Source organism: Acanthopagrus latus, chromosome 9, assembly GCF_904848185.1.
Source record: "Acanthopagrus latus isolate v.2019 chromosome 9, fAcaLat1.1, whole genome shotgun sequence".
In the NCBI taxonomy this organism is placed as follows: domain Eukaryota; kingdom Metazoa; phylum Chordata; class Actinopteri; order Spariformes; family Sparidae; genus Acanthopagrus; species Acanthopagrus latus.
In genome coordinates this window covers 27,355,910-27,368,947 of record NC_051047.1, presented here as the reverse complement: position 1 = coordinate 27,368,947, position 13,038 = coordinate 27,355,910, and the positions used below count along the sequence as shown (strand labels likewise).

Genomic DNA, 13,038 nt, shown 5'->3' with positions numbered 1-13,038 from the left:
CCTCTTTTCCCCCACCAAGTGTTCACTCTTAGAAATAAAATCAGAATGCGTTACAAACAAAACACAGCGAACAGATACCAAATGCTGAAAAGCTCTTTTTCTTCGGTGCCTTAAATCCGGAGCCTCCTCCACACAACGCTCGGGCTAAAGCACGCACACACCCACACACACATAAGAAAATATGCTAATCTCCCTGCAAAGCAGTGCGTTCACTGTGTGTGTGTGTGTGTGTGTGTGTGTGTGTGTGTGTGAGAGATGATGATCAAAGGAAACACATCCCTTCTTCAGTATTCAGCCTCCTTTCTCACCCACTGATTTTAACGACTTCCCACACAGTGAAACACATACACACACTTGCATGCACACACACACACACACACACACACACACACACACACACACACACACACACACACACACACACACACACACACACACACACACACACACACACACACACACACACACACGCTGCTCATTCACCTACTTGTGTCATCCCAAATCCAGGAGACTAGCGGGGCCTCGCTGACGCATGAGTTAGGTTCTTGAAAGTCTGATAATCCTGGGAGCTCGTTTTCACCTTCGCAGCTCTAAATCATGTTTTTTTTATTAGACAGATTCCAAATCAGCAAAATTACAGTTTAAGTAGCAATTCAGCGCTTGAATAAAAGGAGACAGATGTAAATATGTTCGACACTGGTGCAACATGAGCAGAGAAGCCGGAGAAAAAGGGTGAGTCTCTTTAAAAAACAGGAAACATTTCAGCAGCCTGCTGGTACTTATTTCTAAATAAACACATATTTATAAGATAAAAAACGGCCTTATTTCTGTTTAACGTCATTTTGGGGGGGTTTTATTTCACATTTCGGCAACGAACATGTTTGTTATCAGGGCCTGAGCACCAAACTGTGTGAGGACCCACCTGAAGGACTGGAAGGAATTATTTCTCTCTTTGTCTCTTTCTTCCTTTTCTCTGAATAACTTGTACTTTTGAGGGGCAAAAGAAACTCCTGAATCTTTGCACATGTGGTGAAAATGTCAGTGTTTTAACGACCGGGGTCAAACGGCTCGTTTGTGCCTCCTAAAGAAGATGTTGTGATATAATCCTGGTTAAAAACCTACTCAGTTCCTGTTTGAGTCCATTCAGCAGGATTTTATCTTAATTATGGAGTATTAACCAGCGACGTGACTGAAGGTGACCCTGCTCTCAGTTTACTGCTCATCACAGCACAACGCTGGAGAGAAAAAACAGACTTGCAGTGTCCGCAGTGTTACAGCACACACACACACACACACACACACACACACACACACACACACACACACACACACACACACACACACACACAGGGATTAAGCTGGGCGTGCAGTGATGGTGCTGAAGAAACTGAGAACCCGTTGGTTGATGCACCGTAGAGCTGCGACGATCTACGTGTTCCCTGTTTTAAGACGAGGCTGCAGGCCGACGGTCTCCTCTGAGGTTATAAATACAGACTCTATTTGAGGCGCGACTTTGCATTATGCATTGACCTGCTCTGGATGTTCCCGATACAGAATCAGACGGACCCACAGATATTCTGACAACACTTAAAGAAGAGGTCGGTTAAAAAGTGACGTCCTCAAATGTCTTGTTTCGTCCACAACCCAAAGATTTTCAGTTTATTGTGATAGAGGCAGGTAGAAAATATCTTATTTGTCTTTTTTTCTCTTTTTTTCTGCAAACATTTGCACTGGAAGTAATCTCATTACACCGGCTCTACAAGTTCATAAACAAATAGACGAAGCTCGTTTACTTACTCAGAATCTATTTGAGGGAAAGAAGTCGACGTAGCTAAAGTTAGCAGATATTTCTACTGCAGGTGTCACAATTCTCCAAATCCAAGATTTGATTTGACTTTCAGCACAGACGACGATGCGATTCTTAGACACACATCTGGATTTGTGAAGACAAGTGTGTCACACTTTCTTTTGCATTTTACAGCTCGACTTAATCCTGGTGGCTTGTTGCACATCAGAACAAAAATCACCAGCCTTCAAGGTTTCAACTACAAAAAAATAAAGATAGAAACTCAGTTTTTCTGTTCAGTCTCTTAAAATTGTACAGAGTAAACCATCTTTCCAAGATAATCAATAAAGGATCATCAGTTTAGTTCAGTTCAGTTCCTTTAGAAGTTTCTAAAATGGCTGAAGGGTGAAAGAGAATTGGTTCTAATTACATGCTTGTGTTTTGTTCCAGGAGTCAGAGGCGCTAAAATTAAAAGCATTTTTCTAAGTTACAACCCGACTTGTAGAACATGAAGCGCGAAACCAATAAAAGATCTGTGAAACAGGTAACGTAAGTTTTTTGGAGTTAGAGGCAGTAGAAGGCAAAATTATCCCAGTAAAACTGAACGAAAACGTAATCTGAAATTAAACAGATTACATAAATGAAGGGGGGATTATTGGATTACATGACAAATCACGCACATTTCTCCCAGTTCAGATATCGACAGTTACTCTCTCAGCTCTCTTCACGTTTGGCCAGAGTCGGACCGAGATGACGAGATGATGAAGTGTCGGGATGCTTTAGACAAACTGCCGCTCAAAGCGCTGAGACTGTTTCCACAGCGAAGACAAACAAATTCATGAAATGAATGTTGTGAAATTCAGAAAGTCTGCAGCTGCGACACAGCAACAAAAATACAACACCACCACTCAGTGAATTCACTCGGGAGAGTCTCCTCTGACTGGAGATGTGAATGAGAACAGGGCGTGCAGCAGGAAAACAGAAACAAAGATTACATAAGAGAGATCAAACTGCTGTTTCCTCCTCATCCGACGAGCACACGGCCACTGGAGAGACGGATTATCTGTGTGTGATTCAGCTCGGTATCATACATGTGAGATGTGACCTTAGCAAAGACAAAACTCTATTTCCAGTCTTACCTTCTCCAGCTGTCATGGTGCAAAGACGCCCTCAGCAGTGAAGCCGGAGAGGAATGCTGCTGCACAGCTGATCGCACAGCTCTCTCTCTCTCTCTCTCTATAGCCTCTGCCCTATATCTCTCGCCCACTGTTTACCTCCCAGTCCTGCTACAGCAATGGCTGCTTTGTTTTGCTCTCCATCCCTCGACTCTTCTTCCTATCCCCCCTACAATCTCTCTCCCCTCCCCTCCCTTCCCCCTGGTGACAGCACCACAGCAGAGCAACGCCGCCCCCTCTGCCTCCACCGCTCTCCTAAGTAGATCACATACATCGCAAGTACGAAGACAAGACGAGACAGAATTCGGGAATTTTGTCGTCTTCGTGATTAAAGCCTCTTGCACACGCAGGTTTTTCCCGCTAGCAGGATTTCCTTCCAATTATAAAAGTACTAAAGCTGTTTCATGCACCACCGCGGCAGGATGGATGTCAAATCATTGTGAAGAGCAACAAAATAAACTGAATGACTTTTCCAAGTTTTTACACGCTGTGCAAAACACCTTGTTGTTGTTAGTAAAGCATCATGGTTTCTCTGCTTCTAAATACAATCAATAACATCCATTCCATCTATGTAGAAACTCATATACACAGTACAATAATGCTAGAAACACTGATAAACTTTTATGTCTGCGTCAGTTTCCAATAAACTCAGTTTCTGTCTGTCCAGACGTAAGCGCTGAAAAACAGCAATTTTCTTAATATCGTCACACAAGTTTTCCAAAAGCTCAAATTTTCAGTGACCTAAAAAGCATAAAATGTAGAGGAAGAGCTTCGTTTTTCAGAGATCAAGTCTGGGTAAAACCCTGTGAAATCCAGTGAATAAACAGGAAACATCCACAAACATTCAGCCACAAACCCAGCGCACAGAAGAAGGTCGAAGAGTGACTTTAATTTGCAGCCGTCAAACTAAAGCTGAAGGCTTGTTTAACAGCTCAGCTCGTTCTCTGTCCACACGGACGCCAGACATTCTTCTCAGCTCTGAGGCAAATGGATTTAAATTCAAATGAGTCGTCATCTGCGGCCTCAAAGTCAATTTCAGTGCAGCCGTGAAAGAGAAGAGTCGAGCCATCTAATAACTTCTAGGATGAGTCATGTTTGCATTTAACTTTCCAAACCAACTTTGAACTGAAGGTTAAATCTTTTAAACTTTAAATGTAAAGCACTTTGGGCTGCATCTTTTTGTATGAAAGTTTCTATAAAATAAAGTTAATTATCATTATTATTATCATTGTGATTATAACTATCGGGGCTGTGGCTCAGAGGACATCACACAACTCTTCTTACAGACGGAGGAGCACTTCATGTCAGCTGACCTCGAGACAGTTTATTATCAGATCAAAATACGATGCTAAAATAAAACACGGGCAAAAATAGTCTTTTTGTAATAATAATAGACTCGAAAACTGACATTTGTTTGGTTCAGTTCAACGTTTGTGTCGTTACTCTCAACCTGGCAGTGAGACGACAACTTTATGGCTTGAAATTTTGCTGGTTACTTTAAAGACTTTAAATAGACTCGCAGAAATACGTTTAAATGTTATTATTATCAATATTCTGTAACTATGGTGTTCATTTAACAGTCAAGCCATGAGCTCACACTGGAGGGTCAGCAGGCTCTCCAGGATGACATAATTAATTCAAGCTGTCGCAGCACGGAGCCCCACGTGTGAAATGTTGTGGAGTCGTAGCTGGACGGAGATGTTGCAGACCGATGTTGAAATGCTGAACGCTGTCTGACTGTTTTCTCCTTCGCTCAGCTGTTGTTGGTGGAGTCAGCTGTAACGAGACACGGTCAGCAGTCGGGTGTCGGAGCGATTCCACCTGCACAGAGGTCGTAACTCTTCGAACACACAAAAACACTCACAAAAGGGGAAAATACAGGAAGATGTGTCCAAAGTATAGATGCTTAGTTACTGTACTTGAGAATATTTTTCAGGTGTCTGAACTTTCACATCCTCACATTTTAAAAACAGGCTTGTTACTTTACTTTGATGCATTTGAGGTGAATTACGGATTATTTTTATTCCCCAACATCACAAAAATGATTTCAGAACAGTCGTGTTAGTGTCTCGTATCTGCAGAGAGTTTCTGATTTTCTCTCTTTGTTGCTGCTCGGGACGCTTTACCAACCCAACATGTGTCTATGTGACGTCCTGGGAATGAGACTCAACCATCAACTGTCTTTGTGGTGCATTCAGGAACAGCTGGGACAAAATCCTACTGATTCTACCTTTAACTTTAATAGTATTTGAATTATAATAATATGATGTGAGCTTCAGTTAGCTTTGACCACAAACGTCCTTCAGAGGGAGACTTATAACGATGAGAACATTTCAGAGCCTGTAGTTTATTACTTTTACTGGAGTACAGACTGTGTGTACTTTTGCCAAGTCTGGTCTTTTCCCTTTTGTCTTGTTTTGATATATCTGTACAGTTTCTAGAGAAGCCTCAGGAAGTCTGTTTTGGCTCCACAGAGGAACATCCGAAAGCTCCAGTGGATGCCTAACCTCCTGTGGAGAAAATTCATCCCCTCCAGCTCCAGGCTGCCCGTCTGGCCTGCTTTCCCTCTTCTTGCTCCTCCACTCTCAGAGCAACACACACACACATTCAGATGATACGGAAAACAAAGTACAGAAAGAGTCAACACGCTCGGATGCATCGTGACGGGGAGAGAAACAGCCGGCTGACAAACACTGAAGATATTTCTTCAGTTTCTCTCTGCACCACAGCCACAGAGCTGTTCCACATCCACAAACAATCCTCAGTTCATACGACATAATACCGAGACTACAAAAGCCCTGATAGTCACAGAGCATCTGCCCGTCCTCATTCCCCACTGGGCTGCCGGGAAAAACAACAACAACAACAACAACAACAACAACAATGACGTGTGTTTTCAGAGGCCAGCTACGCAGCAACATGTCACGTTTTCACAACCTAAAGACACGAGATCAACAGCGATGCTCGATAGATTTTGTTGATGGATGCACAGAAAAAAAGTCACAGAGTGACGAGGCAATAAAAAAAAAAGAAAAACAGGTAGAAGCAGGTAAAAATAACAAAACTCACCTGAGCCAGAGGATGAGATCATGTTCCCGGATCTTTGGACTTCATCAAATTTGCTGAAGATTACATTCAACCTGTGAAAGCGGACGGAGAGAGAAAAAAATTTTTAAAAATCTGCAAACAGGTTGAGATAAATGTGTTGAGAGGAAACTAAATAAAAAAGGAAAAAAGTCTCAGAGAAGTGAAGCAGGGAGAATAACGATGGACAGTATAAAAAAACAAAACAAAACGAAGGCTGGAGCTGCTGACGGCACCATCGATCAGCTCTCCTTCTGCTCTGAGCGCCACAGACGGCCAAGACCAAAATAGACGGCGTCCAAAACTCTCACTCGGATGACAAACTGGCATTCAGGCCAGAGAGAGAGCGAGAGGGAGGGAGGGAGGCGAGACATAAGGTCCAGTGTGAAAAGGACGAAGAGGACAAAAAGATAAAGGAAACAGACTGTACATGTGACATGAAAACAAAAAAGAAATACGACACGTTGAAACGTTGAGCTGTGAGATTCTGGCAGCCTGATCGAAGGGCTTGTTCAGGGCCTGATTACAAGACAGGCGACTGTAAATCAGATTTAGTGGCTGGAAAATCATCTGGACAGTCTGTCTGGAGCTTACGTCAAATTTATGAAATACAAGGAAAGAAAAAAGGCATAAACAGGGTTCGTAGAGCTGCTCAGATGTAAAATTTAAGCACTTTTAAGTTCAGATTTCAGATTCTTTAACCTTTTAAACATTACAGGATTCATTTGTACTCACAGTAAATAATGTATATTGTCACATTATTTTACAAGCTGCTTGTATTGACTTTGATTGTTTTGATCATGACTATTTGTTTGAATTTTGCTCACTTCGACATTAGGAGCTGAACAAATATGACAGGGGGATTGTTTCATTTCAAATATTTTTTGGTTTAAACACAAGAGACTGTGTTGAAAAAACAGCAAATTTAGGCATTTTTCAAAGATTATATTGATAATCAAGAGAGAGGCGACAGAATCTAAAGGATTGTTTTGTACTTAGTGTTTTAAACTGGTGAAAAAACAAGATGCAGGTTTTACAAATGATGTATATGATGTGTGTGAGTGATAATTTATATTTCTTATAGAATATTTATAGTGAGAAGATTGAGGGTAAAATGAGCTAATTTGTTTTATATGCGGTATAAATTTGTGTTGTTGTGGCTGAATGTTATTTTTCTTTCGTTTGTCGTCACTCTGTTGTTAGGATTGTCTGTCTTTTGTTTTGTTGATGTTAAAATGAACATTGTTTATCCAGAAAATTAAATAAAATCTTAAAAAAAGAAAAACATTTTCCAAACTTTCAAGACTTTGTGAGAACTCTGCATGAAGTAACGTCGCTCTCCCTGAGAAAGTTTTGACTCACAGATAAAAGAAATTCCTGTTAAAGACGTTGTGATAAAATGTAACTTTGGAAAAAAAGAAAGTCATCAAAAAGTAAAAGTACATGATACAAATATTTTCATGAAAGTATATTCTGTATTCATCTGTTGACCAATTAACAGATCTAATTTTCAGCATTTTTATCGAGTTGCAGATAAATACATGTTGCAAGTGTGTTACTGTGGCTCAGATGCAACATACAGCCTGTAAAATAACAAGTAACTTAAGTTATCAAAACACATGTAGTGAAGTTAAAAGTCCCCTAAATGTAGTGGAAGCAGCAGGTAAATGAAAATACTCAAGCAAAAGAGCTAAAAGTGATGCAGTCTGATGCAACAGTCCTGGAGTAAATCCTGCATGTATGAAGATTATAATAAGATTAATATTTGTGCTGCTGTTATAATAAATAAATAATAAGTCTTTCTATTATTTATTCTCCCCGTGGTTAATAAAAATAACATCAGAAACACCTCTTAATGTGATGCAACTTCATGTAACAGCTCTACAAACCACTTTCTCCTCTCTGAGTGAGCAGGTCCAGACAGACGCTGAACATTATGATCTACCTGAGGGGAGGATTCACTGAAGGTCTGCGGTGTTTAAACTGCATTAGTTTGAGATTAATTGTTCCTAATAATTTGGCAGCTGGAGTGTGAATCTCCTCTGGTCAGCCAGAGCTGCAGTGTGTTCACTCTGCCACCAGGGGGAGAAGTGCACTGATGTCGCCTGCTACCTCTCTTTGTGTCTGGACCTGGAGGAAATCCCTCCTCTCTCCACTGTTACAGCATCTGACCTACTGTACGAGCTCTCTGTGTTTATTTGTGTGTGAGAGTGTGAAATGATGCCAGAAACAGAAAAAAAACAAAAACAGAAGGATGAACAGAAGCCGGTGGAGGGAGGAGGTGTAACTAAGAAGACAGACAGCGACAGGTTGGCAGCCTCCTGTTGACGTACCGTGACTGTGGAAGGCCTTTTTTGCTGAGATCCATCCTCACCCTCTCGCCCACGTGTCTGTAGATCTCCACCAGGGAGCTCATCGCCCCGTCACGGACCTGAGCACCACAACCACACACCACATCAGCGACAGCTTCAGTTAATGTTGTTCCTTCTTAAGGTCTATTCTCCACTAACCTCTGGGATTTTTCTCCTTATTTGATGTATATTCATTAAGTCTGATGCGTCAATGTAACATGCAGTACTTAAAGCTGCCACTAGAGGAGGAACTGTGTCTGGACTGTTGATCGGTCAGTCGTACTTCTCTCAGGAGTATCAGCTGGCTTTTTATTTTTTTTTGTATTAATTGTGTCATTCTTCTTGCCAGAAATCATAAGAATATATAAGAAGTCGTTATTTCATTTTACAATTATTATTTTTTTATTTTTATTAGAAGTAATTGTATAGATTATCATCTGTTAAAATAGGAGCAGCATTCTTGCTGAGTTTTTTCAGTTTGTGTTTTTTTTTTTTGTTTTCCTTTCTCGTGTCAAGACAGAAATTATTCTATACAATAAGTTTTCTGGGATTTTATAGGAGTGTAGAATTGGATCTCTTGGTGTTAAAGCTCTTAATAAAAAACTGTCAATAAATATTGTGATTTATTATTTATTATCATACATTTTTGTGTTATTGTTCTGTGTTAGGGGTGTTGCAATAAACTAATATTGAGAATAACTGTGATATTTAAAAATGTAATACTGCCATTGTGTTAAATATACATACATGAGTATTGTGTAAATATTACATTGCTTCTTAAAATATACATTTGCTTTAATGCTGGTATGTAAATTGTTCTTTTTGTAATTTTTGTACAGGTATGGTTACAGACTCTGATCATCTCTCTACACTTGTATTTTGAGTGTAATTAATTTACCAAAAAAGAGGCTAAATTCACAATAAATAAGGATGAACATTCATTTGATGTAGCTTCTATCTTTTTGTCTGTCGATATCACAATAATTTTCATTATCATGATAATTGTGGAGTGAAAACAAGATAAAGTACCAGCTGTCTTCTGTGTCACATGAACATTTCCTGCAACACTGGAGAAAGAAAAAAAAAGATGAGACGAAGCATCAGAACATGACGGGACATACCTGACTTGTGGGGTCTCCCAGGAGGTTACATATGTGGGGGACAATTTTACTGAGCGTCAGGCCTTGAGCTCCGTATCTGGAAGACAAGAATAAAAACCAGTGAGTCCAGTGAACAGATCAACTGGACCAGATATACAAGGAGACATTATGGACTGTTTAAAAAGAAAAAGATCGGAACTGATGCAGCAGAACACCAGATATCACTTTTTTTATTCATGTTCTTCTTCCTATTAAAAAAAAAAAAACCTTGTGCTTTCATTACCCACAATGCAAATTGGCCACCGAGTGACAACGCTGGAGGAAATTTATCAGAATAGCGCGCCGCAATAATGACGTATTTTTGTAAGCTAACCAGTTAGCGTCAAACACAAGATTATCCAGCAAGATAATCTTCACAGATGAGTAAAAAGCAAAACATAGTTATAAACAGACGACATCACGGTTGCTTGACGTAAACATCACCACCACTTAGAGTCTTACTACACAATTACTATACACGTTTGTCAATCAATGTATAAGTTGTAAGGTGAATTAGAATAGTTTGTAACTAAAGGGTGGAGTTTCCCTTCAACTGAAGAACCTGTAACTCTCTTACAGAATGAATCCTCCATATTTAACAAGAATCTGACACATGAGGAAATTAGAAATATGGCAGAATGAAACAACTGGGAATATGAATTTCAGGGAGTTTTATTGTGAAATCACTGATAAAATATTAGTTGTTACATCATATTTTTCTTTCTCTCTGCCAGAGACGTCTTACTCCTCACTCTTCACACCTCCAGGATCACTGCCTCTCTATCTTATTTAATCTCTCCTCCTGGATCTATTTTATTTATCTTTTTTGTGGTGTGGACTCACGTGTTCAGCGTGGCGATGAGACAAAGGCACACTCCTTCTCTGGTCCTGTTGTTCTTGTGTTTGAAGCCTCCCAGCATTCTGTCCCACACGTACTGCAGCGACAACACACACAAAAACAACATGCACACGTGCTTTATATGGTTATTTATGGGTTAGTGCAATAACAAACATTACAGGACAGGAAATAGAACGCAGATCGTCAATGCAAATATCCCCGTTGTGGGTGTAACAAAGAATAATCTTATCTAACCTGACCTGAACTACTGTAACTTGTCATGGTCAATGTACCAATAGGTAAATAAATTGATTGTTCTGTTTGCCTGGATGCATCTAAGTGGGGTATCAGCTAACCGGGGTGAGCTGGGGAGGTTTGAGATTTAGATCAATTGCAGCAGCTCCCTCAGTAACGAGCTTTATCGAGCGAAGATCTAAATGAGGCAGATTTACTCGCCGTTCTTCAGGAGAACGGAAACACAGAAGAAGAAAAACAAAATTGGCAGCAAATCGACGTTAATCGTCTTGAGAATTAATCCAAGCTGTGTGCGGAAATCCTCAACTCACGGAAATAATGACCTCTCTCAGAAAAGCATGTAAGAGTGTGTGTGTGTGTGTGTGTGTGTGTGTGTGTGTGTGTGTGTGTGTGTGTGTGTGTGTGTGTTTACCTGTGGGGTTGTGGCTTGTTCCATGATCTTTAGCAGCAGTGTTTGGTCTTGGTCTCTCACTTGGTCTTTCGAATCTCCCAATCGATCAATAAGGCTGGGCAGAACTGAGGAGGAAGAGAACGGAAGGAAACACTGAAGAAACGCTTCGACACAGTGAATGGATGAAAGGCTTCGTGCTACCAAAATGTTCCTCGTTAAATGTATTTATTCCTATAAATTAAAGGTGCACTATGTAGTTTTGGGGGGGGGGGGGAATATTAATGTTAATCTTCATTGGTTGATTTTATTTCTGCCTAAAAAAACCAAATAAACAGACTCTCGTTGTTTTCACGACTGAATGAGCTGAATAAACAAACTGACCTTAAACAGACGACACAACTTCACACTGTTTTACTCTGTTTATATGTGGCGGACCCTGCCACCCTTCTAGCTTTAAACAGGGTTCTGGGACCATTATTATTATTTTCCTCTGAGAACTGCTTTATTTATTCACTTATGGATCAGTTTATCAGTTATGCTTGCTTGTACCCATTTTGCACTACAAGTGAATGTTACGTCACTGCATTTCAAATTTAACATAAAACTCAGAAAGGCTGCTTTTAATTCGAAACTTCAGTCGGACCAGGACGAGGAAATCAGAATTGCAAATGAACTGCTTCTTATTCAAACTAAGTGGGAAAAGGTTGAAAGGACAGAGAGTGGCCGGCAGTCAAGGTGAGAGTGAGGAGACAAAGAAACACAACCGGGACAAGACGGTTATTTAAATTTATAGAGAAGAAGGTCAGCTGTCGAGGGCGAGAACTGAATGATGATGTGAATCTGACCTCACAAAAAAATAGTGTCTTTATTCTCCTTCAGATCTCACAGGAGGACAAGTAACTAAGTCTTCTTTTGTCTCAGCTTGTCTACATGTATTTAAAAGCTGTTGTATAAAGTACACTAAAGTCACACTTGAGTAGAAGTAAATATACAGTGTTGAAATACTGTAGCAAAGAAGTCTCAAGTGTCTAATGTTAAATGTACTTAAATATCTATATTATGAGTAGAAGTAGTTATTTCAGACTTACCTGTTCCTACATGGGCCCTGAATCTCTCCTGTAACCTCGTCACTAAGGCAGATAAGAGGTCCAAACCGAGCAGAGCCACCTGGTGGAGACACAATAAAACTATAAATTCATCTGAAGGCAATTTTAAAACAACATTCCTGCAAAATAAACCTCATAAATCTTCTTATACGTCACGGAGATTTCTCATAGCCACACATTAAAGCAATAATCACTGGACGAGCCCATCTTGGCTGTATTCAAGGTGTGCTGCAAAGCATCATGGGTAAACATATCAGTTTTATATCTATAAGCCTCTGCTTGGCTTTTTAACAACACTGACCTCCTATAAACCTTCAAAACATCAAATACAAACACACCTGAGACTCGATGAGAAGAATATAGATGACGTCATGACCGCTGCACCGCGACTGAACACTCACAGACCAAACATTGATATAAAAACTCAGCCTCTCATCCTGCATCTTTCCTTGTCATGGGGTGAGTGAGCTGCTCAATGAACGTATAGTGAGAGCAGCCCTGCTGACAACATAACAACACCTACGCATCACCTGGACTCCGGTTCAGATCATGGTGCAATTTTTGGAAACCCTGATCATGTTAATACAAAATATTAATACTGGTATATATCATAAAAATAGTCACACTGCCATCTGGTGGCTTCAAAGCAAACCAGCAGAACTTTGACAAAATAATACACAATGATATACAAAAGTTTAAGCAGGTTTTATATTGTAAATGTGTTTTCTGCATCAGGAGACACAGAGAACACATTTCCATTCTTTCTCATGCAACTTCATTCTCTCCTGTCCTCCAACTTCCAACGCTGGAGCCACATCTTTATACCGAAGCAGTTCAGACCTGATATCCTTCAGTTCATACTGCGACCGCTTCTGATCTGCTCGCAAATAAACACATGTAAATACCTCGACAA

General features: G+C 40.2%; 1 protein-coding gene and 1 non-coding gene across 36 annotated transcripts in view; one reads left to right on the top strand and one right to left on the bottom strand.

Annotated features, from left to right (window-relative positions):
• clasp1a (cytoplasmic linker associated protein 1a) overlaps positions 1 to 13,038 on the bottom strand; it is an 80,900-nt gene that overhangs the window by 36,751 nt on the left and 31,111 nt on the right. For 34 of the 35 annotated variants that reach the window (XM_037109828.1, XM_037109819.1, XM_037109822.1 and 31 more), the window contains exons 3-8: positions 12,108 to 12,186; positions 11,041 to 11,144; positions 10,379 to 10,470; positions 9,518 to 9,593; positions 8,379 to 8,476; positions 6,031 to 6,101 (exon numbers count right to left, since the gene is read on the bottom strand). In XM_037109828.1, the coding sequence (XP_036965723.1) occupies positions 6,031 to 6,101; positions 8,379 to 8,476; positions 9,518 to 9,593; positions 10,379 to 10,470; positions 11,041 to 11,144; positions 12,108 to 12,186 (520 nt within the window). Of the gene's footprint in view, positions 1 to 2,925; positions 3,091 to 6,030; positions 6,102 to 8,378; positions 8,477 to 9,517; positions 9,594 to 10,378; positions 10,471 to 11,040; positions 11,145 to 12,107; positions 12,187 to 13,038 lie in introns of those variants that run through there. The other variant, XM_037109849.1, reaches the window with a different exon arrangement.
• Positions 12,568 to 12,694, top strand: LOC119026525. The gene has a single exon (XR_005077177.1). It is a non-coding gene; the product is annotated as a U4atac minor spliceosomal RNA (small nuclear RNA).